Source organism: Coloeus monedula, assembly GCF_965178545.1.
Source record: "Coloeus monedula genome assembly, chromosome: 10".
NCBI lineage: Eukaryota > Metazoa > Chordata > Aves > Passeriformes > Corvidae > Coloeus > Coloeus monedula.
The window spans coordinates 2,767,858-2,795,281 of NC_138790.1; the positions used below are offsets into that span (position 1 = coordinate 2,767,858).

The 27,424-nt window shown below is 45.8% G+C and overlaps 1 protein-coding gene across 1 annotated transcript; it reads left to right on the forward strand.

The window, feature by feature from the left end:
* On the forward strand, nucleotides 1–27,424 carry UBXN7 (UBX domain protein 7). The gene is made up of 11 exons (XM_082287801.1): nucleotides 1–78; nucleotides 3,652–3,799; nucleotides 5,974–6,041; nucleotides 8,909–8,974; nucleotides 11,053–11,165; nucleotides 16,832–16,978; nucleotides 17,377–17,467; nucleotides 18,553–18,680; nucleotides 19,058–19,451; nucleotides 19,919–19,998; nucleotides 22,679–27,424. The coding sequence occupies exons 1-11, from the start codon at nucleotides 6–8 to the stop codon at nucleotides 22,838–22,840; spliced, it is 1,470 nt and encodes a 489-aa protein (XP_082143927.1). The 5' UTR covers nucleotides 1–5; the 3' UTR covers nucleotides 22,841–27,424.

The following is a 27,424-nucleotide window of genomic DNA, read 5'->3' on the forward strand; positions in this document are numbered from 1 at the left end:
GCAAGATGGCGGCGCCCGGGGGCTCGGCGGGCGCCGCGGCGCTGAGGGCGCTGGTCCAGCAGTTCACCGCCATCACCGGTGGGTTCGGGGCGCGGGGCGCGCCGAGGCCGCCGAGTTTCCTCGGGAGGGTCCCGCCCGGCACCCACCGCCGGCGGGCCGGGGGCGGGAGGTGCGGGCCGAGGCGGAGCGGTTCCGGGCGCGCTGCCCCTGTCCCCAGAGCGCCTCCCGCTGGGCGCCGGCGGTGCCGGGGCCTGTCCGCGGGCGCGCCCCGGGGCCGCCCAATGCGGCGGGGCTGCCCCGGGCCCGGCCCCGCTCCCTGCGCGGCGGAGAGCTCGCCTCCTTTTGAGCGGCGGTTCCTCTCGGTTGTCCCGGTGGCGCGGGTGCGTGTCCTGCTCCCTCCCTGCCTCTTCCCCTCCCTCCCGCCTGCGCTCCGCCCCGGGAGCCACTTCCCGCTCCTGCTTACGGCCGGCGGGGACCCGGGAGCTGAACCCCGAGCCCGCCTTTGGAAAAACAGAAATATCCTATAGCGCGGGCGACTTGCGGCGAATTGAGTTCGCAAATGCAGAGAGCGGGTTGCTTTTCCGTGGAAGTTCGCGTCAGGTGACAGCTCCTGCTTCAGGTTGTGTACTTGGAGCGCTTGACCCACTTTGTGTTTAATCTGCTTCACCGTAGTTACCCCCTGGCTGATGGATTTGTATGTCAGGTACTGCAGGAGTGTTTAATAAGATGTATTAACTATAGAGGCAAAGAGAAGTGAAACTGCTTTAATTCGGTTGTCCAGACTAGCCCTGTTTCAGGTTGTGTCCCTGTACTTGGACACACTCAAATCCACAACAGGATGTAAGCAGGGAAATTATTGATCTCTCAGCTATTCCTAAAGAATCTTTGTAGAGTAAACCCTTTGAACCAAAAGAACCCACAGCAAATATATTTTCAGTAATATGTGCCTATGTGGGAGATATTTGCTAAAACCTGAACGAGATCAGGCAGAGCTGTGCTGGTTTCCTCTTCCTGACACCTTTTATGTTTAGACACGTTTTATGCTCAACATAAGAGAACCCCTCTGTGCTTTCAGAAATGGAAAAAAATAGCCTACTGGGCTTCACCCATCCACCATTAAGTGGAGTTTTGAAGTTTTGGTTTTCCCTGTAACAGAGTTGAAGGTTGTGTCTGAAGGTTGTGTTGTCAGGGAGCTTGTCTGGCTGATGCTGGTGTGGTGTGACAGGTGCTCACACCTCAGTGCTTTGTGTTAGTAGCTTTTTCTACTCGGAGTTGTAAGTGTATGCCATCACTCCTGTCTGTGGGGGAAAGGCTGAGGGAATACTCTCCAGCATGAGGGATGGGGAGAAATAGTCCTTGACGCTTTTCTTTGGTCCTGGTGGCAGAATTGTGTTTCTTTGGTGCTCTCATCCAGGAAAGTACTGCTAAGAGAGTGTAACTCCTGCATGTCTTCCTCAAGGAAATCTGTGAAATTTGCTTTGAGACTTAACAAATATTTAGAATTTTCTGTTTTCCAGCACAAGGAGTGAAAGCTTTGATATGCTGGCACTTTCCTCAGGAATGATGATGGACCAGTGAAGGCACTTTCTGTGTCAGTGTCTTTGTAAATAATAGCAGAGGGTTGAATTATCATTTTTCTTCCTGTTCTTGCAAATGAATGCCTTTGCATGACTCTACAGTGAGGTGTAGAGTGGTGTGTGTGTGTGTGTTCCAGGCTCACAGGTGTGGTTTCGTTGCTACAGTTAACATTGAAAAGAGCTGAAAATGCCAAAAAATAGTTTGAGTGAAGAACCTGAACTTCTCATTGTTTTTTGGGATAGTTTTTATTTTGCACTTTCTTCAGCTCAGTTAAGGTCTTAAAATACAGCTGACTGTCATCCCAGCGTGCTTGTTGTGGCAGGTTGGGTGTTTTGGGAAACCAGTTCCCTGAGTCAGTTTGGCTTTCTCAGTGGTTTGATGTGCAGGTTATTTAGAACTGAGTGATCTCCACTGTTTCAAAGTGTATTCTCTGTTCAAACCAGAGCTTCTTGAGTCTTTCTCAGAAAATCTGGGAAACATCTGAGTATGTTTTGCCCAGACTGATGTTATCTGTGAGCCTGGTCTTGGGCAAAGTGTTTTCATCGTTTTGGTGACTTGCTGTGAACTTAGGAAGAATTACTACAGATCGCAAAGCTGCTCCCAGACTGGTTCAGCTGCATTTTACCACTCTTCCTCTCTACCAGCCTTTCCAAAGGAAAATAAGCTCTTTGGCAGACCACCACCTATGGAGAAGGTGCTGTAAAGAATTGGGTTGCAAGAGAGCTGCTTCTCCTGAGGGAGCTTTTGCTGATGGGATGGTTTTTGAGGAGAAGTTGGGAGGTAGAGGCTCATCCTCTGAGGAAGGACTTACAGGTGATGTTAGGAACTGTTGCTTCATCTTGAACAGCAACATCAAAACTGGGATTAGTTGTACTTTAGGTGTTCAAAGCCAGTCTGAACAGGGCCTGAAGCAACCTGGGGTAGTGGAAGGTGTCCCTTCCCCTGGCAGGGAGTGGAACTGGATAAGCTTTAAGCTCCCTTCCAAGCCAAACCATTCCATGATTATGTGATTTGAATAAATGTTAGTCATTATACAAAGAATTCTGTAGACAAGTACTACTTTCTCCCTCTTGGCTGCTTTTTTTTCCCTTCTTGCATAAACTGAGCTTCTGCTGGTTCGTTTTTGCTTTTCAGCAGAATCAGTAAATCAGGGTGTCTTTTCTTCCATCTCTAAATGTCTGTTACAAGTGCATAAAAAACTTTAGCAGCTGATTCAATATTCTTCCTGTTAAAATGTTAAGTCAGGTTTTCTTTTTTCTTTGTGTATGCCTGCTTGTGTTTGGAAAGTGCATGGAATCGTGGAATGGTTTGGCTCGGAAGGGGCCTTAAAGCTCATCTTGTTCTACCTGCTGTGATGGGCAGGGACACCTTCCACTATCCCAAGTTGCTCCAAGTCTATCCTTGGACACTTCAGGCATGGAGCAGCCACAGCTGCTCTGGGCAACCTGTGCCAGGGCCTCCCCACCCTCACAGGGAAGAACTTCTCCCCAAGATTCCATGTAACACTGCCCTCTGGCAGTGGGAAGCCATTCCCCCTTGTCCTGTCCCTCCATCCCCCCTTGTCCTGTCCCTCCATCCCCCCTTGTCCTGTCCCTCCATCCCTTGTCCCCAGTCCCTCTCCAGCTCTCTTGGAGCCCCTTTAGACCCTGGAAGGGGCTCTAAGGTCTCCCCAGAACCTTCTCTTCTCCAGGTGAACACCCCCAGCTCTCCCAGCCTGGCTTTAGAGCAGAGGAGCTTCAGCCCTCACAGCACCTTCGTGGTGTCCTCTGGACTCATTCCAACAGGTCCAAGTACCAGGAAAGTGTCAGACCTCTAGAAGAAAATCCAGATCATGCTGAAACCCCTCAGATGGTTTCCACTAGGTTTTCAGTTGCTGGCAGGAAGAAGCCTGGCAGTCCTGACTGCAAGCATTCCCTTCCCCCTGAGCTCTGCATGTTTGTCTCCGTTCGCAGTTGTGCTTCGGGGATAAATGGCAGCTGATGAACTGTTCCTCCTAATTATTAATGCTTTGAGAGGGAAAGCTGTTGTGGGCGCTTCCAGTCAAAACGCTGTGATTTCCCTTTGGCATTCCAGGTGCCAGTGAAAGCGTGGGGAAGCATATGCTTGAAGCATGCAACAACAACCTGGAGATGGCTGTCACCATGTTCCTGGACGGAGGAGGGATAGCAGAGGAGCCCAGCACCAGCTCCGCCGCGGTGTCTGCTGTTCGCCCGCACCCCGAGTACGTACCCGGGAGCACGGCTGTGCAAACCAGCCCGTCCTACCAATGTCACAGTGGAAAGCACGACGAATCAGGCACTTGTCACTTTGCACTCACAGCAATACACACTGCTTTGATCTTGTTAAATTGATTGCTCCAGTGTTGTTCTGGGTGTTCTGGCTTGTAGACCAGAAGTGAGTCTCTTGCGTGTACTTCAGAATTTTTCTGTAGATTTCTGCCTGCTGTTTTTTGCAAACAAAGCCTGAGTCATTAAAGTGGGGATCCAGTAAAAAGAGAGTCTTATTTTTAAATTGCTTCAGCAATCTTGCTTTACACTAATTTGCCAGTTAGAGAGTTCTGTTTGTTTGGTCCTTATAAATGAAGCCACCTTACTCCCATTTCATAGATTCATGAATTTCAGGTTGGAAAAGACCTCTAAGATCATCAGGGCCAGCCATCAACCCAGCACCACCACCACGTTCACCACTAACCCATGTCGCCACATCCACATGTTTTTTGAACACCTCCAGGGATGGTGACTCCACCACTGCCCTGGGCAGCCTGTGCCAGTGCTTTACAACCCTTTCTGTGAAGGTATTTGCCATAATATCTAACATAAACCTCCCCTGGCACAACTTGAGGCCGTTTTGTCTCATCCTGTCTCTTGTTACCTGGGAGAAGAGTGTGACTTGAGAGGGTTTTATTGTGGTGGTTTAGGCCAGGCCCTGTACACCAGTATGCAGAGGAATCAGCAACTTCAACACCTTCATCAGTCTCTCAAACATCAGATGCCTGAAAAGGGAAGAGAATTTCCACTTAAGCGTGGCAGAGAGTCTGTGTTGCCTATAAATGTGACTGCTTGGGATAAAAGGAATATCTTGAGAGGTATAAATCACATTCATTAAATATGGTAAATTAAACATAAGCCAGGCTTTTGTCCTTAGGAAAATCTTCCACTCCAGGAAAAAGACAACTAACTTACCGAGGAAAATCCTTGCCTCTCATACTTCCTGAAGCACATGTATAAATTTAAACAATTCTTTTATTGCTAACCTTTATAGCTGATGCGAGGTGCCTTCCTGCTTGAACCTTTGACAGGTAACAAAGTTAAAATAGGTATATAGGTTAGTGTTCTTATTTCTAGGCAACTTCTGACACATCAGTGACTTCAGATTTTTCTTGGAATACTTTCTTTTTTATACTCAACACCCTCCAGGTGCTGATCAGCTTAGTGTTCCTTCTGGGATGAGAGAACAGTAAATGTGCAAATGGAGAGTAACTAGCTGCACAGAGCAATCAAAGCTGTGGAGTTAAGGGCAAGGTTAGTGCATCCTGCTGATGTGCTGAGGTACTTTTTGAAACCTGCACGGTCAAGAGCCGCAAAGTGCACACTTCACACCTTGGAAGTCTGAGGGAAGAGGGAGTTCATAGACAGGCTGTAGCAATGGATGAACCCTTCTCCACACAGATCCGTGGGCCAGGTGACCACACCATTGTCACAGTGATGCTTGTGATTTCCTTTCTTCTCCTAATTGTGGTTTCAGATTATCTCTAAGTCTCTGCAAGCATAACTGACTGTGCTGTTGACATGTGAGGGAGCCCAGCTAAGTAAGCTCCCTTATGTGTAAGCCAAGAACTGCATCAGAAAGGGGGAAAATGGCCATCTTGACCTTGTTTTCCTTCCTCTGGAAAAAAAAGAGGTGTGACTTTCAGGTGGAAGCAAAAAAGTTTTCTGACAGATAAAAGCTGGTAATAAGGAAGATAATATTTTTTTCTATGTAGCTAGCAAGGAAAGGAGGCTGGCAAGTGGATTATTTGGCAGCTTTTGCTGAGTTTTTAGAAACTTTTCCAAGTTCTAACAAAGTTATTCAAGAAGAAAAAACATTTAAATAGTAGATGGACAAAGCCTGGGATTGAGTCACTCAGGGGTTTGCATAATCTTCTATCAAAGGTCATCCATGCCAGCTCTGAGTGCACAGGGTATCAGGTCCAGCAGCAGTGCCATGAGTGGGAACAGATGCTCCCTCGAGGTCCCACTTAATCCCAAACCTTTTCATTCTTTGCACGGGTACAGCAGCATCTTTAACTGGTTCAAGCTGCAGGAGCCTTGGAGCATAATGAGATGTGGTTTGTACAGTACTTGGAATATTATTGTCTCTCTGATATTTTCTTTGTTGTTTCCTCTCCTTTGATAGGGATGAAGTACGAGCTCCAATTCCTCAAAAGCAGGAAATCTTAGTAGAGCCTGAGCCCTTGTTTGGAGGTAGGCTTGTGTTCTTATTTTGTTTCTGGTTTTTTTTACCTTGAGATGAGCTAAGTGACAAAAAAAATCAAAACTTGCTGAATATGAGGAAGTAACACCAGTGGTGTTGAAAACCTCACACAAGAGAGATGCTACATTCCCAGGAGTACTGATTTGCTAAATCTTGTTTCGTGATACTTTGTGAGGTGACAGCCAATTAACTTAATTAAGTATACATCTGCATTCTGGGGGCCCAGAACTGTGGGGTACTGCTGTGGAAATGTTTGAGGTGCTGAGATGGAAGATCCAGCCTTGGCTGATGAGTGAAAATGAAGAGGACAAATGCCTGCATCTCGAGGAAACGACAGATCAGAAAAAAGGGCTGAACTGTGTGGTTGCTCATAACCTTCTCCATTTCTCAAGCAGGAATTTAATTTGCTCTTTAAGCTGTGCCATGCAGCTCCTTTTCTTGTCTCTGTCCTTCTCATGTGGACCAGGCCATTTCTGGGCTGGCCTTTGCCATGTCAGATGGATTGAGAGCTTTGCCCTTTTCACCAAGGAAGGCCATGCGAGTGCTCATCACTGCAGTGGTCTCACACCCGTGGGAAATGCTCTTTTCTATCATTTAGTTCCTGTGTTAGAGAGGAGGAGGCCAGGCTTCAGGCTTAGCCCAGAACTGATTTTGTCTTGATTCTGTTTTCAGATTGGTGTTTAGCCAGGATGCACAAGCTGAGGGGTGGTTCAGAGGGCAGCACACAATGCCAGGCAATACAGGTGCACTCCACTTGCCTTTTTGCACTTAGCACAGACAGCAATATTAGCTTTTCTAGTTTTAGTCCTTGTTGCAATTTTTTTCCTGTCTGTTTTGGGAGCTGGAAAATTTAGACTCCTTTAATATGCGTCAGTCCCCAGACCCATCAGAATATGTTTATTCCTTAGAATATGAATCACTGAAATGGTCTAACTTAGCTTCCACTTCTGCATACTGATGTGAGATGCATAAAGTACCAAGTTTGAAATACACACCTAATTTGCATTTGGGCAAAAAGGGAATGACATACAAAGTGTCTGCTTTCGTTGAAGTGCTTTTGCAGTTCTGTGAGCTTCACTGATGTCACTTCATGTGATTCCCCTTGCTGCTGAAAGGCCACCTTGTCAGCAACAGTGATGCTGGACTTCGAAGGTCTCAGCCATCAGATGCAGTGACACAAAACCAAAGGCATACTGTGTTTATCTAATCCTTGCACTTCCCATCCTACCTGGATTTTGGAAGTGAGGTGTTTAGCAGCAGAGGAGGGCAGTTCTGCAGCAGCAAATGTACATCCAGAGGAAGATGCCCTGCCGATGCCTCTCTGAAAATGGAGGAGCTCTCTGCACTTTTTCCTGTGGCCCAACAGAGTTTTTGACAGAGATCTATTGACTCCTGTGGGTTACCAGGATTAAGATCTACTGACCCTAGTGCTTGGCCTTCTTATACCTACCTGGTTACACACTGATCTCGGTCACACTGTCACTGACCACCACTGAGGTGACCTGGATCAGTGATACCCTCCTGGCACTATCTGATCCACCAATGCCACTTGTGTTTCTGGCACAGAGCAGCCTGACAAAGCAGCTGAACCTGAAGAGATAATTGGTCTCAGCTCTAGTCTTAGTGCAGGGGAGGTGGCAGTTTCTAAGGGTCATACTGAAGTGATTGTATAAGCTCATGCTTTTTCCAGTTGAAGAGGTGACCGTGTATATTTGTGCCCTGCTGGATGCATGGATCCCATCATGCAGTATAAAGGATCCTCCTGGACTGCTGAGAGCCTCTTCACCTGGGCTGCCAGGCTGGAGCTGAGCCTGGCAGGGACATGCTGCTTTTGCTGAAGTGGTCCTTCAGTTGCTATTCCAACTGAGTTTAAGTTGTTCTGAGGTTGGCTTTAGAGGGTTGTGCTTGTGCCTGAGCACTCAGGGTGAAGGAGATCTTACTCCCTGGAGCTGAGAGGTGTTATTCCCCAGCACATTCCTTGTTCAGGCTTGCTTGCTTTTTCCATGATAGTCTGTATCATCACATTTCCACTGGGTATACTATGCATTTATCTTTAATTTGTTTATTATTTATTATGTCTTGTAGCAATTGGGCTTTGAAAGTTCTGTCTTTCAGGTGATAGTAAAGGAGATAAGTAGCTGGAATAATCTTGGCAGGCGGTTGTGTTTTCCTTCCAAGTTGTGTTTCCACTTCCAAGTGCAGTGGTTGTGCTGTACCTTAGGATTTCAGTGGGACTTGGGGGTACTATTTCTGATACCTGCCTGGGCTGCAGTCTCTGTCCAGCTGCAGATAATCAGTTCTGAAGGTTTCCTTGCAAACAGTGATGCTGGGTCTAATGGAAGAGGGTGGCTGTTCAGTCCAGCCAAGAAGTTTGGACAGGATCAGCATAAGAGTTTAGAAAAGAATAGAAATGCATTGCGGAAAAAACAAATGTGGTTTTTTATTAAAAACAATATTTTCTCATGGGGTTTAATCTTTTAAAGGTTTTCATCCACTTGAAGGCCTTAGGTAAAATCTTGACTGGAATTGTGACAAGGTGATGCTGTGACAGCACTGCCACTGCATGCTGAAGGGCCTTGGTGAGCCCATCAGACGGGGTTTTAAGCCTCTCTGTATTGTTGATACTGTTTTGTTTCTGGTCTAAGGTTTGCTGGAGGGAGGACATGTTAGGAAATGGAATTTACAAACCACCTACTGCCTATTTCCATCCATCTCCAGCTCTTCCTAATGACCTCTACTCCCACATCATCCCCGCTTCAGGTTCCTATTCTGTTTTCCTGCCCGTGTGATGGAAAGCACTAATATGTATTTATTTTGATAATACACTTTTGAAATAATTCTTGAATTTTTTTTTAAGCTCCTAAAAGACGCAGACCTGCTCGCTCAATATTCGATGGCTTTCGGGATTTTCAGACAGAAACCAGTAAGTGTCTACAGATCAGTAAGCCTGATATTCTATTTTCTTCCTTTTGGTGCAAATAAGATGGAGAAATCATTCCTGTTGTAGGCTAGGACAGCTTTCAGTTGTTGAAACATTTTTAAATTGCCTATTGTATAGCAAGGTACATTATTAGAAATATAGAATCATGATTATCACAGTATATTCTGTCTGCTTTGGCATGCTAAATACTGTCATGCTAATTCTCAAAAAACCTCTTTTTCTGCTCTACAGGGAACAAAAAAGGGGGAAGAATCTTAACACCCAAGTAGAAATTAAATTTATCCACTGAATATTTCTTGGCTAGGCGGTGGACGTTCTGGCACCTGAATTCCATTTGAGTAGCCCTGAGGCTTCTTGGCCACACACGAGGCTCTCATGGCTTTAATTGCTGTTTGCCCGTGGCTGCTCATACACAGAATCTCCACATGCCAAGGCACTGGCTGTTATTTCATCCATGAAGTGTCACAGCATGGGATTCTGTGACAGCACAGCTCCAGGTGTTTCACAGCTGAGTTATGGCTGTTGTGCTGATGTTGCTGGAGTGTTCCAGAGGTGTAACCACAGAATCAGTAAGGTTGAAAAGGTCCTCTGAGACTGAATCCAACCATTCCCCAGCACTGCTGAGGCCACCACTGCCCCACATCCCCAGGTGCCACATCCACACATCTGTTAAATCCCTGCAGGGATGGCGACTCCACTGCTGCCCTGGGCAGCTGTGCCAGGGCTGGACAACTCTTTCCATGAAGAAATTTTCCCTAATATCCAATCTCAGCTGCCCCTGGTGCAACCTGAGGCCGTTTCCTCATCCTGTCACTGGTTACTGGGATCCACGGACCATGTTCCCACACAGTTAGGGGTTGGCTGCCAAACTGAAAATGTGTGTTGGTAGTTACTTTCTTTGCCCTTACAGGTTTGGTTAGGGTTTTCCAATAATGGTGAACACACCAAGTATTGAAATCACTGGCAGCTGTGTAAATGAAAATGCACCAGGTACAGAATCAATACCCTTAAATTTTTTCTCACCATCTTCCAACCTGGTCTAGCAGGTGTTCCAGCCCATGGCAGGAGGGGGCTGAAGTGGGTGATCTTTAGGGTGTCTTCCAAACCATACCACCCTGTGATTCCACTCTTAAGACATTTAGAGATGCCCAACTATGTGAGAGATACAGTGTGAGGGTTTATGGTGAGACTTTATCATGCTTGTTGGCAGAACTTTACAGGTGGACATCACTGTCTGGAAAAGCAGCCCTGGCTATGAAATTCCAGATTATCTCCTGGCTCCTAGGGCTGCTCCACAGGGATGCTTTATTTCCTGTGTGTCTGCTCAGGCGTGGTTTTTATGCTTTGGACCATTGACAGCTCCTTCCACACTGGAAAATTTTTAGCCATGGGATAGTTATTGCTCATTTCAGCTGACCTGGTTCTGTAAAATACATCACATATCTGCTGTAGCTTACCTTTATTGTCCCTGGTCATGTCTGTGCAGGAAATGTATTCTGTATTATTTCAGATGGAATTGAGATGCTTTAAAAGAAACATCCAAAGAGATTTCTCCATGTAAACTAAATCCATTCGTTTCTTTCTTTCCCGTGGGATTGCCCCACAGTCAACTAATGGAAACACTGCAATAGAAATACTCCTTTTAAAAGTTATATTGCTACAGTCTAGCTCAGTTTCCCATTTAAAAGCATCACTGGGGACAAGTCACAGCTTTTTTTGGCTCATTTGTTTTCAAATACTGGTATGTGACCCCTCAGGTTTATTAAGACGTTGTTTAAAAGTGAAAGCACATGAAAAAGCTGAGGCAAAGGGGTTCTGCCCTTACACACCAGCTAATCTTGTTCTGTGGGGTCTAACCCTGTGACTCCATAAGAGAGATCCTAGGATTTGTGCTCATATTCCTCCCACTAACTGCTCTAGCCCTGTTCTCCCCACACCTCCTAGGAGCTCGAGGGAATTTCACCCCAGAAGTTCTTTGTTTGAGCATTTAGCCAGTAATAAATCCCCCTTGTGAGTATGTTCAGTCTAATTCTGCTCCCTTTCCTCTTGGGGCTGTGCAGTCCGGCAGGAGCAGGAGCTCCGGAACGGAGGGGCAGTGGACAAGAAGCTGACCACGCTGGCAGACCTCTTCAGACCTCCCATTGACCTGATGCACAAAGGCAGCTTTGAAACGGTGAGGGCTCACATTTGGGTGCAGATCCTTATAGGGTGGCTTGGGAGGGTGTCAGGATGGATCCATGGCCGGACAATCAGAAGGTTCCAAAAGATTGGGCAGTGATAAATACTTGATGGACTGCATATGGGAATGTTGGTGACACATTGAAGGACTTCACTGATGATGGTGTCACCTGGAATGGGCCCACAAGGATCATCGAGTCCAACTCCTGACCATGCAGACCACGTTGTTCTATGTTTCAGTATCAGTGTGGCAAATCACACGCGGTGGGAGACTTCAGTGAGCAAGGGAGGCTGGTCAGGATGGGAAGATTGTGTCCCTTGAGCTGTCTCCATAGAGGATACAGAGAATGCTGGAGTAAGATTGCTTTGGATAAGTGAGGGAGGACTTTGCAAGGGGCAGTGTGGTTTGCAGCACAGCCCTGCTGAGAAGCTCAGGTGGAGTTAACACAGCTGAGTGGCTTCTGATACCTAAGTGAGTAAAAGTATTTGAATGCAGCTTTGCCATCAAGCCACAACTTCATCCTCAGTGGAGGTGTTGCTCTTGTATAAAATCACAGTGGTTGTCTTCTACTTCTGGTGGTGCTAGGGAAAGTATCCCAGAGATACAGGACACTGTCAGCTTTAAACAATCTCAGGTGTCACCTTCCCTGGCTGTGTAGGCATGTGTGGATCTATTCCTAAATTGTTATGATGGGGGTCAATGACTTAACTAATGATTACAGAACATGCAGATTGGTATATATTTTTAACTTTTGAGTCCATAATTTCCAGATATGCTTCAGAAACTCCAGTTACTACTGAGCTTTCTCCTGGTCATTTTTGAATAGATAAGATTGATGATGGTGATGATCATTATTGTTACTGCATGAGAATGCAAACTAATGATTAAATGGTGCAATACAGATGCTGGAGAACCGACTGCACAAGCTGAACAAAAATATTATTTACCTTGTTTTCATATGTGCCTTGACTGCTGTGCACAAGTACTAGAGCACTGCTGGAGAGTTTTGGTGAAACACTGTGTGCCTTTATGGAGTCTCCAGCTCTCATCCCATTACCCTCATCTCTTTTTTTATGCTTCCCAAGTCACCAGGGATCAGTTTCCTTGTCACTGATTCCTGAGTTCTGAGGGTGCCCTCCACAATCTCCTTAATAGAATTCCAGGTGTGAAAGGATGCTGGCAGAGAAGAGCAGTGTCCACCTTGGGAAGGAATTTGGTGCAGTGGGAGCAGAGGAGCAGCCTGAAGCAGTTGATGCTCAGGTATCCCTGCCTTGTGATCTGTGGTGTAGGGTTTACTTTAAAACACATGTGTCAGGTTTTCAGCTGATGCTGCTGCTGGGCCTGGGGTCCAGAGCTGTTGGTGAGACCAGCAAATGTGTGGTTAAAGGCACCAGTAAGGGGAATTCATGTGGCAACAACCAGTGCTGCTCCAGGAACAGTCAGCAAGTGCCCTCTGAGCTCTGCTGTGGAGTTTGAGATGGGTGCTTGTCTTTCCTTGGGTCTTGCTGGAAACATATGGAGACTTGAGCAATGTTGATTGTGGCATCTGTCACAGTCAAAAGTAGTGTCAGAGAGTGACATAACTGACGGATGGATTTGTTTGTCCTAAAGTCTCTGCATTCTTATTCAGTCTGGAAAAAGAATTTTTAAAAAGGGGTGGGCTGGGGGTGGGGAAGGGGTTTATATATACTCACCTTGCCCTGTTCTGTGCAGTACCTGCACTCTGAAGACCTGTATGCTTCCAGGTGTTGGCACTCACCTTGCTGTGTTCTTGTACAGTTCCTTGTCCCATGGGATACCCTTCATTTCACACTCATGCTCCTCAACTTCACTGCAGTACAACTCTTCACCTTCTCACTGTGTTGACCATTTCCCCTTGCATTTTACCTTTTCTGACTGCACACTGCTCTACTGCTCTGCTGCTTCAGCCTGGGACGATGTCAGGCCTCAGTGACCACAGTCTCTCAAAATTCATCTCTGGCAAGCTGCTGTTGGCTTCTCCGTTCTCTGTATGCTGAGATAAATATATATAAACCATATGATAAATCAGAGATGCTCATCACATTGCACAGTATCAAAGACTAAACACTGTCATTGTGATGCTCTTGTAGTTAAGCTTTGATCTAAGTAGGGTTTTCTTTCCAAGGTTGGGGTGTGCAGGAACACTCTGCCAGGGTTGAGCCATGTACATTTATCAGAGAATCATTTAGAATTCAGGGCTTCATTAGCAGGAGTGGTGACATTTGTCACTCATCAACTGTTGCTGCTCTTTGGGTACCTTAAGGTTGGTTTTTGATAGTAAGTACATGTAATTATCTTTAGTCTTCCCCAAGAAACCTCATTTTTCTTCAGTTACAAAGAAACTGCTACCAGTAAGGCCCAAATAATTGCTGTTTCATTTTAACTCAGTAATACTAGCTGTAGGAATAGGTGAGGTTGACTTCATGGCAGAAAAATTTTCAAGTGTTGACTGACATTGCTTTGTGTTTTTTTAACTTGCTGTATGTGAAAAAGCATTGTGCTTCACATGCAGAACAACTTATGATCACTGTACTTGTAGAGTTCAGGGTGTGATTGACTAAACTAGAGTTCCCCCATTAATGTGGGATCTGCTAGGAGTAAATCACTCAAGGAGAATAAATAAATTGCACACCAGACATGTCTGATAGAGAACAGTGTGGTTTTGTTCTCATCTCAGACTGCTTCCAAGAACTACAGGTGTTCTCTCTTCATGCCTGTGATGTGAGAGATGATTGAATTTGGGGGCTACACACCAAATTGACTGAGTTTGCAGTTCTTGTTGCGGGAGGAGATGGTTCTAGTGTGTGCAGTTCTGTGCTCAACACTCAATAGGGTTTCAGTGAAGTGACTGAATGTAATGTTGCAGAGTTTCAAGTCTGCCTGTATGATTTTTTTCCCCATTTAACAGTAACCTTTTCTAGCTGCTCCCTGGTTTACAGCTGAGACTGAGGGGATTTTTTTTGTTTCTGCTTAACAAGCAGCAATAATTTGGATGCTGATCTGGTCACTGTATTCAAATGGAACAATTACCTGTGCATAAGGTGCTTCCAGCCTGGTTTGGGTCAGCACAGCTGCAGGTACAGCTGTGGCTCAGGAGTGGCTGGGTGCTGAAAGGATCTATGCCCTGCCCCAGGTAGGAAGGGGAAGTGTGGCCCACACAGGAGATTTCTTGTTTGATAGTGTCCTGCTCTGACTCCCTGTCAGCTGTTGTCTTCCACACTGAGTCACACACATGTCCAGAGGGTCACAAGGTGCTGGCTCCACTTCCTTCTTTTCTCTGCTGCCTTGAAAGGATTGCATTTCAACAAAACTGAGCCAGCAGGAACCACCCCAGCATTTTTAAATCATGTTCAGAGAAGTCAAATGAGAGGAAAACTTATTTTTAGTAGTGAAAGAGTCAGAGTTACACAGGGAGATGCAGCACTGAGTGTAAACCAAGACTTGTCTCACAGATTGTCTCACCAGATCGCTGGTTTGCTGCCCTAAGTTGTAATGATGAAATATGTGACTGGGCAGAAAGGGTAAAGGCACACTTAGGACAGATTGGATTGGTTTGGGTTGGTTTTTGCATCTGGGCTCCACTGGCTCTGCTCTCAAAGAGTGGCTCTTCTATACTGCCCTATGTGTGGGCTCTGTTAAGTGCCTGGCACTGGCCTTTATACCTCAAGGAAGGAGGGGAATGGGAGAGAGCACTTGGTGTTGGAAACAGAGAATCTAAATCCATCCACTTTTGGGATACACAAGCCAGCTCTTGAGCCTTCCCTTGTTGTCTTGTCACTTACCAAAATGACCCACCCATATAATCTCTAAACCCACAGTGTTTCTTCTTCTCACACTCTTGTCCTTCCACCCCCTCAGAAGAATCCCTGGAGCTGTGTAAAAGCAGAGCTCTGTGTGTGTGTGAGGTAGCAGCAGTTTAACTGTGTCCTTTTAAATGTTAAACCCAAAGCTTGTTTTTAGAAGGAAGCTAAAAGTAGTTGCAAAAGTTCTGCCTGCTCTGCAGGTGAAAACTCAGTTTTGCAAATTTTCTGTGTGGAATTTCCTGCTTGCATCCTTCCAAGGCCATTAGCTGGACAGAGGAGAGGCAGGACCAGAGGTTTTCATTAATATTGAAAGATACACAGAGCGAGGGTAGAAGAGCAAGATGCACTTCTCAGCTTTCTAATTACATTTTTCTGGGAGTGTTCTTTTATCAGACAGACTACATGAGAACACAGGACTAAGGCAATCCAACTGTCTTAAATAACATAAGGATTTTTGTTCCCTTTAAATTTGGGCAGTACCTCTAGGCCTCATCTCAAACTGATTTCTTTGAATTAATTCTCAAAATGCACAGTTAACTCAAAACAAGTCCTTTAAATAGAAGCATGATGACTGTATTTAAGATCCTTGCCAGTTACTTAGGTGTCACCTGCCCCACTTTTCTCACCTGGTGACCAAATACTGGATTCTGGCAGTGTAAATTAGTGGTAAGTAGTTAGTGTGAGGCCTCTTGTGAGAACAGGACTATTCCATGCTTCTACCTTCATTTTTTTTTCCTTTGAGTCATACAAGAGCTGCCTCTGCAGGGCACTTGGCCACGCAGACTGACCTTGTAGGCTGAGATTCTTGCCTTGGTGAAGGAGAGTGTGTGGGTTTCACGTCTGTCTGTTACACAGTGGGCAGGCAGACTCTTCCAAATTGCACTGGCTAAAATTCATCTCAAAAGTAGAAACTTTGGTTTGGGGAACAAAGTAGTGCCCAAACAGCAAAATCTTGCGTAACATCCTGATTCCCCTGATTTTTTTGTCCTTTGAATTCCTTAACAGTAGATTACCAGCAGGATGGTGAGCATAACTTCTAAGGGGTTTTTTTTTTTTTTTAAAGCAAAGAGAGTTCCTATGCCAGTTCCAGTCTTTCCAGGTGGTAAGAGCATTCCTGCTGTTGATCTAGCCCTCTTTTTTTCAACAGGTATGACAGTTCAGCGATCAGAATTACATTCTTGATCAAACTCCTACCATTAACTTGCAACCAAGCAATCAGACAGTGCCAGCTTTGTGACTCAAACCAGTAAGACTTCTTCCTGCGCCTTCCTTTCTCCCTCCCCACTTGCAGTCTGGATAAGCAGCATCAAAAAAGGATGCCTAATTCGGCAGTTGGACAGTCACAGAGTAACTCAAAACTTGGAGAGAAAAAGAAAACACGCAGAGAAGGGGTCCTGTTGAATCAATGCAAGTCCTCTGTCAATTATGCAACCTACTTAACTAGATGATCCATGGGTTTATCTTTAGACTGAGCAGGTCGTTGTTGTCAGATCAGTGGGACTGACTCCACTTTTCCCTGAATAAATACTTTATTCAGCATCGCCATGTGTGTCCCCCCTCCGAGTTGCTTTTCCCACCCTGTGCTTGGCTTGTTGAAATCCAGCAGCTCTGTTCATCGATGTGATTCTGTAATTCCACCAGGCTCATTTAAAGCAGATCCTTCAGCCCTGCCTTCTGTTTTGTGGGTGCCTTTTCACTAGCTCTGTCCATCCTCCTCACTGCGAAGGGGTTTGGTGGAAGGTCTGGCAGTGGTAGAAGCCATCTCTGATCATTGCTGCCATCGGTGGTGTCCGGCCCTTCAGCCTGACCTAACCAAGCTTTTCCCTCTGCTTCCAGGCCAAGGAGTGTGGTCAGATGCAGAACAAATGGCTCATGATAAACATTCAGAACGTGCAAGATTTCGCCTGCCAGTGCCTCAACCGTGACGTCTGGAGCAACGAGGCTGTGAAGAACATCATCCGGGACCACTTCATTTTTTGGCAGGTGAGAAATTGCCTGGGGATGGATGTGTGGGTAACTTGCTGCCTAGGTAGATGGGACAGTGGGGAAAAAAAAAAGGATTTCTTTGAAAAAGATGGAATTCTCTTGGCACATTTGCAGCAAAGGTGTATTTCATGGAGTGTATGTAGTTTATGGTGGAGATTTAATTCATGGATATGCATTTGAAGGCATAAACTGCCTTTGCACTTGTGCAACAAGATGTTACCACGTAGCTTCTAATACATGGAGAGCTGGAGGTTTTCTTCCAGCTTGTCAGAGTTACTGAGAGCTCTGTGTACCATTTGCAGTTTCTACTGTAGAAGAGAGAAAAACTCTGGGCATTTTCAAGGTTCAGTTTGTTTGGGTTCCCTCTGCAGCCACTAATCTGCCCAATTTTGTAGGTGTACCATGACAGCGAGGAAGGACAGCGGTACATACAGTTTTATAAATTAGCAGACTTCCCTTATGTCTCCATCCTGGATCCCAGGACAGGTAAGACAAGTGGCACCTGGTTACCTGGAGTTATCCCATGGGAAGGACTGACAGCTGTAGGCTGGAATACTTTCCACTGCAGTTTGTGTTACGTTTGGCTTAAGAATCTCTTCAAGACCCGAAGGACTGACTCAGCATGTTCCCAGAGGAACTAAGGGAATAAAACACCCAAAAATTGCAGAAATTCTGTGTATTTGAAGCTTAAGCAAGTATTTTGCTTAGAAAGTGAAAATAGTTCCATCTGGTAGAAAAACTCTGGAATTCTTTTTTTTAAATCTTTCAAAAGCTTCTTGAAGTCATGTGATGAATAACTGCAATATTTGTAAGCACTACATGAATCTGCTTTCTGCTCCTCCCACAGAGCTTTGTGAGGCTTAGCAATGACTTTGTAAATTGCATCTTAATTTTGAAATTAAGTCAAATTCAAGTTTTTGTTTTGTTTTGCTTGTTTTATTACCTGAACAATCAAACTTCTCCCTCTCCCTCCAGCTCTTTTTTAAAGGTGTTGCTTTTTCTTTTGTATCCAACAGCTTCTTTTATCGTCATATAATGCAGCTGTCTGGTTATATAATGCTGGTCTGGTCTCCTGCTTCTAAGGACTGAAGTGATAGTGTCTGTGATCTGTGATCAGAGCTGAGATCTCTTTGTAGCTGACTTAAACCACCCAAAAATACATCTATTTTTTAATGTTGCAGCTGAAGTTAGGATACTCTCCTTAGCACTTTACTTCTGGGGACAAATGCTGTTTGCCAAGGGTTAGAATCAGTTATGCAAGAATGGAGAAATGCTTCTTCATAAACTCAGTGGTTTGGTGATTATTCACTTTGAGGCCAAATTCACCATTCTGTTTCCCATGGATAAAAAGAAAGAAATGGAAATAAACTGGGTCTATATCTATGTCTGTCCCTGTTCAAGGGAGTGGAAGGAGGAAGCTCCATAATCATCAGCTGGTAGCCTGTGGGAAGCTGCAGTTCCTCAAACAGGGACTTGCAGCAGTGAGTTGGTGTGTTTGACCACTAAACTGCAGTGTTTTGCTGAAATTTTGTTTGAGACCAACTTCTGTGATGCCACCTTTTGTTCCCTAGGCCAGAAGCTCGTGGAGTGGCATCAGTTAGATGTGACTTCTTTCTTGGACCAAGTGACCGGCTTCCTGAGTGAGCATGGCCAGCTGGACGGCCATTCCAGCAGCCCTCCCCAGAAATGCTCCCGCTCAGTAAGTGTGGGGCTCTTTGGGAGACACCTGAAGGAACACCTGTGCTTACCCAGTTCTCCCAATTTCCCTCACAGACTCCATGAGTTAGTGCAAGGGCACACAAAAATACAGCGTGCTAGGGAATGCCTTCTCCCAGGGTCACTGCTTGTGCTTTCAGCACTTGGTTTGGATTTAGCAGGCACAGTGTGAAAGGAAAATGGATTACTCCATGCAGAACTCCAGGGAGAAGCCATTCAGTAATTACAGCATGCCTGGCTTTCCCTGCTGTGTGTTCCTGACAGGTTTAGTGGCTTCCCTTCTGGAAGACTGATGTCCTCTTGGTTTCAGTACGTATTTGAAGGCAGTTGTGATGTATGTGTGTTGTCTGCATCCCACAGGAGAGTCTCATCGATGCCAGTGAGGACAGCCAGCTGGAAGCTGCCATCAGAGCCTCGCTCCAGGAGACACATTTTGATTCCTCGCAGGCCAAGCAGGAGAGCCGGTCGGACGAGGAGTCGGAGTCGGAGCTTTTTTCTGGAAGCGAAGAGTTTATTTCTGTTTGCGGATCCGAGGAGGAGGAGGAGTCGGAGATTCCAGCCAAGCTGAGGAAGTCTCCACACAAGGACCTGGGGTATAAAAAAGAGGAGAGCCGGAGGCCTCAGCCTGAGCCCTCTGCAAGGACTGAGCCTGGGACAGCATCAAACCACAGAGTCCTGCCCTGCATCGATGCAGGGGCACTGGAGGAGTCACCTGACAAGCCTGAAAGTACGTTCCGGGGCCTCGACGTGAATGGTAAGTGCTCGCTTTTTATGGCTTTTGTTGTGGCTTTTTTTGCCTGAAACTGTTTATAGGCTGCCAAGCCTGGTTTCATCCCTTCTTTTAAGAATCCCTTCTGATTTCCTGCCTCCTTGCCAGCAGACATGTGAGTGATTCACCAGCAGCACCCCTTTGGCACAGCAGTGCCCCAGCCTCAGAGCCCTCTTGGTCCCTGAGCTCGTGTCTTGCCCAGGAGTAAGGTCCACGCTGGTGTAACTCAGGTGCAGTGTGCTCTGGGCACGCTGGCTGCTGTCAGTCACTGCTGCTTTGAAAGAGTCCTGAGCCTGATGTGTTTGTTTTGAGCATTGAGGTAGAAATTTATCTCCACAGACTGGATCTTTGTGTTTGTCTCCAGTCCCTCACCCTGCTGTGCTGTCCCACCTAAAATCTACACAGGAGTTCAGCTGCCCTGTTGTTAACTTGTGGTGACTTCCTTTGTGTAGGACCAAAGGCACAGCTGATGCTGAGGTATCCAGATGGAAAGAGGGAACAAGTTTCACTGCCTGAACAAGCTAAACTTCTGGTGAGTGGAGTTAATGGGAATCCTTGTCTGAGCACAGGAAAGCCAAAACTGGAGAATTTCTATACCTGGGCTGGCAGTGTTCAAGTCAGGTCTAGTGGGAGAGGTGTATCCAGGGAGTGCTTGCCCTGTCATTCCGCTGTGTTCCACGTCATTCCTCTCTGATAACTACTGCCTCTGTGTGTCTCCATTGCAGCTTGGGTTTTGTGCACACTCCAGTGTCTTCCTTAATCCCCACACTGCTCATTGCCATTCTGAAATGGCTCTTAAATGGCTTTTGCATTAATCGTTAATTACCATAAAATTACCTCTCAGCTTTCTCACTTTTGGGGCTTTGTTTCTAAAAGTAGTTGGTTCCCATGGTAAAATCATGGCAAAAGTCTTCATTCTCATTCTCTATCTCTCCCATCATACTTCCACCCTCCCTTCAGGAGTCCCAAAACAAATTTATTACAATATTACTTAATTACTGTGCCTCAGGTTTGCGTCTCAACTGTGCTTTGGGCTCCTTACCTTGGAGAAGTCCATGTGAATGGCATTTCCATCAAAATTTTGCAGGTGCTTACCTGGAAGCAGAGTATAAAGAGGTCACTGTGTTCCTGTTTGCCATGAGGCACAGTGGCCAGTTAAGCTCATTTAAATGTAATCAATCTAATAGCTGGAGCCATAGGGAAGGCAAAAGCACACCTCACAGAAGGATTTTGTGTAGATTTGGGAGAAAAGGGTGCTATCTCTTACAGAAATGAGTCAGCAGCTCTAGGAATGTGCAGTATCCTCTGCTCATGTTCTCATCCTTGACTCTCCTGCTTGAAAGTGAAAGGAAAAAAAAGCTTGACTGCTTTCTGAATGCAGCTTGTTCAGTAAATTTGCACGTATTGTTAAACATGTAGCACTTTGGAATACTTAAGCAATTCAATCAGGCAGTACATAAGTGTAATACTGAAATATCCCTGATAATCCTGACTTTTGGTTTGACTTTTGGTTTGGCTCCTTTTACAGACTGTGGAAGTGAAAGGAAATTGATCTCAGCATACGATTTCCCTTCTGCTCTACAGTCAGCAGAGGAATTTAGCTGTGTCAAGGCTTGTGGGTAAAGACATCTTTTAGTTGCAGAGCTGAACAGGCAGCATTTGTGCTCATCTCATCTCCTGTGATCTTCTGGAGCCTTTCAGTCTGATCCAGATTGAGTCTCAGGTGTTTCTTTGTGGGCATCATTTCCATAGTGATTTTTTTAACTCAGTAGCTTCCATTTTAAAGCTGGCCAGAACTAGCAAAAGAAATTGCTTAAGGAGACAGTTGCACTTTCAGGAGTTTTAACTGATGGTGCTCCCCAACACTGGTTTTAAAAATGCTTTATTTTTAATTGTTGTGTTGTTATTGATGAAGCACTGGCTTCTTTACACACCTTATTTCCAAGAGGTGCTTATGCTTCCAATATTACCATGATGCCCTTTCTTCCCCTCAAGCAAAAAAAAAAAAGGCAAAGGCAACACTGCCTCACTGCCTTTTTATGGAAGGAGGTGCTCACTGTGTGCAAATTAAGTTGACTTTACTCTGTTCAGCAGCTCGGCCCTTCCTCCACATCCTGAATACCTTTGGTTTGCCAGGTGTTTAAGGTGTGCAGGAAAGACTGGTCTGTGAAGGGACAGGGAGGGATGTGGGCAGGAAAGTTGACTGAAATATTTAAATTCAGTGGTTTGTAAAGGAATTTTGATCATCTTTGTTGCTGTGATTTGCTGTGAGTTACTGGCATAAGTTGCCACCAAAACAATGTGAACAGTATTGATAGGACCCCCCAATGTTTTTCACACTTTGTTTTATTACATACAAATTATCTTTCCTTCCTCTCTTACAAAAGCTACAACTCCTCCTTCTGCCCACATCTTGCTCTGTTTCTGTGCCCTCTTTTCTTCTGCCAATCCCCACTTCTCTGCCCCTCTCTGTTTGTGCTTTAGGTTCTCATCTGCTGTGTTTCCTGGTGAGCTTAAGAAATCTCTCTTGCCACAGCACAGACACGGGCTCTTCCTGACATGGCTTGGGGTGTGAGGCTGGTACCCCTCATCCCAATGCTCTGTATCCTGCCCCAGTTGCTTCTGTAGGCAGAGAAGCCAGTGAATTGAAAAGATCTTTAAAAAACTAAAATCAAACAACCCCAAACTCTCCAACTTTTTGAAAAAAAGAAAAAAAAAAAAAGAGTAAAAGTACTGCATTTATTTTGGTCAGTGCTACCTCACAAAAGTGCTTCTTTGGTGGCCTTTAGCTTTAGGGTAGGGACGCCATCTGATAAACAAATGAGGAGGCTTCTATTTTCGGGTATTTAAGGCTTTTTTTTTCAGATTCTGTTTCACTGAGACTTGAATGTGTGGTGTGGAATTCAGCTGTCTTGCATTAATGCACTAGTATGTTTAGTTTTATGTGTAGTTTACCTTGTGTGTAAAGCATCAGTTTCGGTAAGGAATGACTGGTAACTAGTTTTTGTGATTAACCATACCCATGTGTGGGCCAAATTAGATGTTAAAGTAAAAGAGGGTCTGTGAGTTTAAAAATCTTCAAAAAGATTTTAAAATCTTCTTTGCCCGTGATTGCAAACTTCCTTTTTAAAGGAAAAACGGGATTTTGTGGTTTTTACATTCTGAATTCTGTGACACCTGTGACATTCTGTGACACCTTCCTTCCTCTGCAGGCGCTGGTGAAACACGTCCAGTCGAAAGGATACCCCAACGAACGCTTTGAACTGCTCACCAACTTCCCTCGGAGGAAGCTCTCCCACCTGGACTATGAGATCACGTTACAGGAGGCAGGCCTGTGTCCTCAAGAGACTGTCTTTGTGCAGGAAAGGAATTAGCACTGTGGCCTGAGTTCTCCCAGCCTTCCTCCCTCTCCTCTTTGCCTGGGACAAGAGTCGTTAAATATGCAGTTAAGGGTCATGGGATTGCAGTGCTGGAATCAGGCAGCTGACTGGCCCTTCCTTCTCCCTCCTCCTCTCTCTCCCTCCCTTCTCCCGCTCTAGTGACCAAATGAGAGTGCTCAGAGTTTTATTTTCTTCCACAGCTGCAGAGAGCATTGGGAAGAACATCTTTCCTCTGCTTTCCTGGAATAAAGTAAAACAGTGATCTGTGTATCCAGCACGCTGGAGCTTGGAGTGGCCATAATACACAAACCCTTCTCGCTGCTATTCTTAAATCTGTTTTGTTTAATTTATTTTTGAAAAGAACGTGTGGTAAGGCACTGAGGCATCTCTCTGTAAGGAGAGAGCATAACCTTCAGGACACTCTTTCCCTTGTTTGGATTCCCTACACAAAAGGTCTCCATTAACCTTCCAGCCTTCTCTCACACAGCGCTCTGGTTTTGGAAAGGAGTTGGATTGAGCCGTGGTAAAATACTCTGCCCCACCTCATTCAAAGGCTTCTAGATTGCCTGCATGTTTTCCTCCTGCTTTAAATTGCCAGTGGACATAGTAAAAAAACCAGCCAACCCCCCAAAAAGACAACTGTGCTCCATATGGGATTGACTGCTTGGCCCAGAGGCAAAGCTGTGAGTCCAGTGCTGGAGCAGAACCAGCTCCTTCATGGGAGTGGGTGAGTTTTCCATGTTCTCTTCCAGCATCTTCAAAGTGTCTCCTTAACTTGCTCTCAGGATTTTGCAAATGACAAGGGTACTCTAAAGGCTTTGGATTCTCTGAAAACACCTGCCACAGAGTACCTGACAGTCAGTTGGCTTTTTTTCCTTGGCACAGTGGTTGGTTTTGAGTTGGTTTTTGGTTGGCTTTGCAGGCATTTTACAGCACTGACTGCATTGAGCATCAGTTAATGCTTCATAAAACACTTCCCAGTCTGGTGGCTTGAATTCCCTGGGACAATTTTTATTCTATTTCCATGTTCATCCACTGTCACTTATCTCTAAATTTGGAGGGCTGCATGGAAAGCTGCTCCTTGGTGCAGGCTTTCCTTTCAGCTCTGGAAGCTTGGCACCAGAAGTCAGTGCCCAGGTTTTCCTCCAGTGTGTTCTCTAGCCATGGAGCTGCTGGTCAGTTGATGTTTCAGCAGCTGTTCCAGTGGGACAGGAGTTAACTAGCACAGCCCTCAGCAGAGTGTGGTGGATTTGTGTATTTACAGCTAAAAACTCAGTTTAATGTGCTCTTCAGTCACTGAGGAGAAAGGCACATGAGACCTGGCATCACTGCTGACTTTTTCTGCCACTCTCAGATGATTGTTCTTGTTAAAGACTTCAGTAGTCAGAAATTTACATATTCCATATTTTGCCTTTGATTTCATCTGTACTTTGGAACCTTTAAATGCAAGAAATCACAGAAAATGTCTTGCATTCCCCATGGAAACTTCAGCTCACAGCTGTCTCCTGCTCATAATTGAGGTTTGGCATGTAATCATGCAATTGTATAAATTGATTTCCCTTTCTGCTGCAGGATGTAGTGTCAGGAAAGCAGAATCTCATCTCAGTTTCCTGATCAGTGGTTGATGTGACACCAGATGTCATCTTTGGTTTGTAAAGACACCCTGGTGTGGAGGCTGCTCCCAGCATGGGGAAGGGGGGGGAGCCTTGTGTTTGGCCTGTGAAGCAGCAGTGGCACTTCTAGCCTGAAGGATCCTTTAGTTCTGGATATCCAGATTCCTAACTCGCATTTCCACGTAGACCTAAAGCTTCCTGAAGCAGCTCCAGCTGTCTGGTTGGAATAACAAGTCCCAGGTGTGGTTTATTGGCAGCTTCCCTCCCCTGCCCCTCCCGGGCCTCCTCCTGTGTGTGGGGCTGGGCTGAGCCCTGTGATGAGACCAGGATTTGCTCAAACAGGGGAAAGAAGAATGGGAAGCTGAACATTGACATTGAAAACTGCATTTTCTTGTAGTTTGTTCTGTTCCAGGAAACTGTGATCCTGGGTTGAGGGGTTTTTTTTTGTTTGTTTCTGTCTCACAGTGTGGTTTTTCTATCACTTTTCTTTTGCTTTGCTTTGAGGGCAAGAGACAGAGAAAAGAATTTTTAAGGAATATGTATCCCTGCATGTGGCTCTTCTCTTTGTTCATTCCTCCCTCTCCTTCCCAACCCAAACCAGCCCAGTGCTGTGACACACATCAGCTGTGCTGTGGGGGGGCTGAAAGCTGAGGAGAAACTACACCAACCAGGACAGAACCTCTTCAGCTCTTCATCCCTTTGGAGGAATGTGTTTTGCTGGCCTGAGGAATATGGAAAACATGAATCAAGTCCTGCCTGGGACAGCTCATAGCAGTGAAGGTGATGGCTGGTTGGGCACTGTTTAAGGAGCCTTTAAACAGTCACTTCTAGATGTGAAATCTGAAGCTCAAATTGCCTTGGCTGGAAAAAATGTGTTAGATTGGATTGGGAAATACATGGTGAACTATGAAGGACAAAGGAAACCAATCCTTCAAAGGCTGTGGTTTGTGGCTTCCTGTGGGTGTCACTTGGTCAGGATTTGCATGTGGTGTTGCAAGCACTGGTGGGGTTGGAGGAGCAGCAGTGCATGTAGGCAGTAGAGATTCTTCTGAGTGCAGAACTGGTCAGGGCTCTCGTGTTTGAAGCTGGAGCTCCTTGCTGCTGGTGGAGATGTTCCCTTTGCCTGTGCTCTTCATCCAGCACGGCTTCATTTTGGGATGTAATGTCCAGCAGTCCCAGTCACAGCCACAGTTCTGGAACAGCAGGTGGAACAAGCACTGGCTTTCCCTGCCAGGTGCTGCTGACGCATTTACTTCCCATTTCAGAGGCCCACAGAAGAATTTTGGATCTTTCTGATGCTACCTGCTCTTATGTCAGGCTGGTTGACCAGCTTCAACCTCACAGCATTCCCCATGGTCCTAAAAAGGGCAGGTAAAGGCTGGGCCAAACATTTCTGGCCAGACTTGTGTTATTTTCTTTAGGCTTTGAGCTAAGGTCTGCGATTTTTACCATTTCTGACATTCATGGACTGCAGTGCGTTGCTTTTCCTGGTGAATCAGCTCAGTTAACACCACCAGTCTTAGAGGGATGTCCACTATGTGCAGGTAGCTTGTAAAATACAGCTGCCTGTAAAAGGCATCCAAAGGTACCATTATTCCTAAGTAGATCTAAACAGGAATTTTCCATCAGCTCTCCCCTGAGATCCCTGACCTTCTCCTCACTGTCAGGGGGAAGTGACACCTCTCCTTTGTCCAGTTTGTGTTTCACAGGGTCCACGTCCTTCAGAGCCAGTTTGTACACTCAGCTTGCCCTGGGACTGGTGCTGTGGTTTGTACCTTTGCAGAAACTGGGTTTGGTGCAATTTTCAGTAACTCAGCCTCTTTGCTGAGTTTCAAATTCCTCTGCTGGGTCTGGAGCAACAAGGGCTACATTAAAACCACTTTTCTTTTGGGGGCAGGGTAGCATTTGGGCTGTTGGTCAGGTAGCAAATGCTGCAGAGATGTTTGAAATGTGATGGTTTTTCAGTAAACCCCATAAAAATGAACTGTGAACGCAGGGACCTGTGTAGGAATGTCCGTGTGAGTGGGAAGATCTGTGTCGTTTCAGGGCCTTATCGCTTCATTTTTATTCCTTTTTAGTTTGTATTAAATGTCAGTGCTTTCTTCTGGTTTAATCCCTGTTTAGTGAAGTTGATATTCTGGTGTTCCAAGAGAAGGGGTGGCAGAGATGTGCTTTAGGTGGGTGAAGTGCTTGCTGTCCCTTAAGGACTGGCTGTGCCTTGTCTGGCTGTTCCCATAGACTCAAATCCAGCCTCTGCTCTCCCTCACCCTTTCTGTTTATTTATTTTCACGAGAGATTTTCTATAAACAGAGCAGCTCCTGTCTCAAAGACAAAACAGACTGATGCTGAGCCCTGTGCTGGCTGTGCTCTCGGGAGGACCCCACGGGCCTGTTTGGCTTTGGAGCTGGTGAGGTTAATGGATGCCCTTTCTGGGATGACTTTTATTCCCATCTCCTCGTGTCTGTGCACTCCCAACAAACAGAGCCATATGTATTTACACACGCAGGGGTTTAGTCAGAGACTGCTGCCCCTGACAGCAGTGCCTCAACCTGCCTCGGGTTATCCACTGTGTTCCATGGGCACCTTGGGAGTGAGGGCAGAAATTCGGGATTTGGGCGCTGTCTCTGATGGCTGGGGGTGTCTGCAGTGCAGAGAAAAGTCACTTTGTAACTGCTCGTGAAATGGTGCCCGAACGGCCGGTGTGGAACTGAAGCTGTGTGGAGCAGGGGATGAGGTGCTATTTTATAGACCAGATTTATATGAAAAACAGCTGGGTGAAACTCAACTCAGAGACACCAGACTTTAGGACAGATGATTTTTTAAAAATGAGGCTGTCTCCTGGAACTGGGGAACATCCAGTTTCTAAGGGACAGCTTTTCACAATGGCCACTTCCTTCAATGATGGCAACTTCATGTGGGAGGAGGGAGAGGATTAATTTGAAAGTTTTCAGCTCACTGTGCTGGG